The sequence below is a fragment of the Cucurbita pepo genome, chromosome 1, assembly GCF_057944985.1.
Source record: "Cucurbita pepo subsp. pepo isolate OVF chromosome 1, ASM5794498v1, whole genome shotgun sequence".
Classification (NCBI taxonomy): domain Eukaryota; kingdom Viridiplantae; phylum Streptophyta; class Magnoliopsida; order Cucurbitales; family Cucurbitaceae; genus Cucurbita; species Cucurbita pepo.
This window is the reverse complement of record NC_141798.1, coordinates 14,307,062-14,309,937: the sequence shown is the minus strand read 5'-3', so window position 1 is coordinate 14,309,937 and position 2,876 is coordinate 14,307,062. Positions and strand designations below refer to the sequence as shown.

General features: G+C 35.0%; 1 protein-coding gene across 1 annotated transcript; it reads right to left on the bottom strand.

Moving 5' to 3' along the window:
• Positions 1–894: 894 nt before the first annotated feature.
• Positions 895–1,386, bottom strand: LOC111799123 (basic form of pathogenesis-related protein 1-like). The gene has a single exon (XM_023682571.2). It carries the CDS (start codon positions 1,384–1,386, stop codon positions 895–897), a length of 492 nt encoding a protein of 163 aa, XP_023538339.2.
• Between the last annotated feature and the right edge of the window lie 1,490 nt (positions 1,387–2,876).

The following is a 2,876-nucleotide window of genomic DNA, read 5'->3' as shown; positions in this document are numbered from 1 at the left end:
TGGTAGAGTCGGCTAGTGGCTAATCCAATTGACTCACTTGGCTGCACTACGGTTAGTCTGACTTGATCCATTAAACTTTCCATTCTAATCCATAAATTCATCATTTTTAAAATAGTAGTTGAATATGTTAAATTTTTATATTAAAAAAATTAATTTTTAAAAATTTGGAGACTTATTAGACACTTTTAAAATAACAAATTGTTAAACATTCTCTTATCCTACTCTTTTCAAACTTTAGGAATATGTATGTTTTTTTCAAAGTTTAGGTTACGGCAGTGGGCCTTCGTCTCCGACCGTGGACTGGTTTTTCGCATCTCTGCCGAGGGCATTTCTTCCGAGTGACTTGTAATAGGAATTGGCTGGTGATTGGTGTTCTCAGTATTGAAGATTGTTCGGAAATGATCATAGATTTATAAGTAAAGAATACATCTCTGGGAGCCCGAAGCATACCTATGAGATTTTCTCATGTTCAAAGTGGACAAATATCATATACCATTGTAGAGATTTGTGATTCTTAACATGGTTTCAGACCATGAACTTAACTTAGCTATGTCGAACAAAGAAATTGTTAGCCTCAAAATTGTAGTCAAAAGTGTCGAACAAAGGGTGTATTTTGTTCAAAGGCTCCAAAGAAAGTAGTCGAGCCTCGATTAAGGGAAGGTTGTTCTAGAAATCTACAGGCTTAAGGAGTGGCTTTGTGATGTACTTAATTAGAGGGGATACTCTACGATCATGGGTTTATAAGGAAGGAGGTCGAAACAAATTCACAAGAGTTAACTCAAACCGGACAATATAATACTATTATAGACAATATCATAGCTTTATTTCAATTCATAAATTCATGACTCTCGCCGACTTTATTACAATTCATAAAATTTTTAAAACCAAGTCTCTTCAAACCACCCAAGAATCATAAGGCTTTTCCCCAATATAGTTGCCAGGAGGATCGTAATTGCAAACAACAAACTGAGAATTAGCCTTACAGGGCACTCTAGCACATCCAAGCCGCACCGAGCTTCGCCACACCATCTGAGTGTAGTGCCCACATTCACCACCCACGCATTTATTCGACGCATGATCATACAGCGGCTTCTCGTTCGCCCACAGCTTCACCGCATCCGCCCCGGTGAACTCAGGGTAGTACCCAGCAGCTATGTTTTCCCCGTACGGCCCGGTTGAGTGAATCATGGCGCAGTCACCCTTTCTTTTTTTCGCATAGGCTTGAGCGTACGCTGCCACGGTATTGCTCCATTGCATGGGGCCGACGCCGACCTGGGCTCGAGCGCGGTTGTGAAGCGCAAGGTAATCACCGGGGGCGTTTTGAGCGTTGGTTAGGGCGAGGAGGAACATGAAAGTGGCCATGATCGGAAAGGTTTGGGTCCACATAATTCCGATGAGAGATGAGATGAAGATTGAAAATAAGGGAAGGATTTATATAGAGATGGAAAACATAATACCGAATGTGATGGGGGAAAACGATGAATTATGAACTAATTATGTCATGCATCAGGCTTGCAAATTCAATTGTCGTTCCGGCTTTCCATATTTAATAAGAGATTTTTGTTTGGATTAAGTTCAAATAAATGAAAATTTTCTCGATTTAGCTAGTTTATGAATTTTTTTAAATTAATGGAACTTAATCTACCCATATTAGGGTTAATTTAAAAGATATATTTTTACTTGCTATATATTTATTGCTTTATTTAATTTATTCTTCAACCACTTTTTTAAGTATATATTAAAATTTAGTGGCTTAATTAATTAAATGTTCTGAATAAATGAAATGAATTAATTTAACTGATGAGTTAGATTGGTTTTATTATACAACCAGAATTTCTTAGAAATATTTATAACTAATTGAGTTATGGATTTTTGTATTTTTTTTTTCTTTTAAAAAAAATAAACCTAAATTAAAACATAGATGAGGGATGAAACAGAACCTCCAACCTAATTTAACATATTTTAATTACTATTGAGTTATATTTACTTTACCATTATTATATAAAAGAAAGAAATAAATAATAATAATAATAACAACCGTTTAAATAAAAATTATTTATAAAAACCATTTTATAACTAATTGAATTTCAAAGTATATTGTAAATTCCGACCCAATAAAATTTCTCAAATAAAATAAAGTTTTCATTTCTAAAAATTAGAGGATTCATTCTATGTCTTTGACTTCCATGGATCCTACAAAAAAAGATGCAGAAAGCAGATGATTAAGAAGCATGAAGTGAGAAATAGCAGAATTTGAACTTCCCTCCTCTCAATTAAATTTCAAAATATGTTTTTTTTTTTTTTTGACAAAAAAAAATTGATGATCGTTTACCCACCACACAGTTTTTACACTCGATGGAGAATTGAGTTGTGGTAAATCATCCACCATCTTCTTTTGCTCAAGAGTCTTCCATATCTACCGTGTCAAAGTTGTTCAATATATTTTGTGATTGTATTGAAACAAGTAGATGCTACAGGCTGAGATATAGCATGCAGTACAAACATTCGATTCAAAGACATCTTTGTCTCCATGATTAAAGCCTCTCAGGATGAATCACCTCGCACGTTCCATTTTGAAACAAAATGGTAAGCCCCTTTGATTGCAATTTCCCAATACTCAACGAATTGTTCTTTAGCTCTTGTTAGGTATGATTCCATTCACTTGCAGCCGTACATTACTCTTTCCTATTACAACCATGCTTGAGTTGTTACCCAACTTCAAGCAATCTCTAAAACTTCCATCAAAATCTGAAAAAATATTCCTTCTTCCCACACATATGATTGCTACATCTCGAGTCAAGGAACCACATATCTTCTTTTTTGGCCCTATTCATATTCACATAAGCCATCAACCGCATCTCTTCTTGAGTCTCTGC

Bases quoted from the DNA above. Each gene is read 5' to 3' on its own strand.
- LOC111799123 (XM_023682571.2), bottom strand. From the start codon at position 1,386: ATGTGGACCCAAACCTTTCCGATCATGGCCACTTTCATGTTCCTCCTC.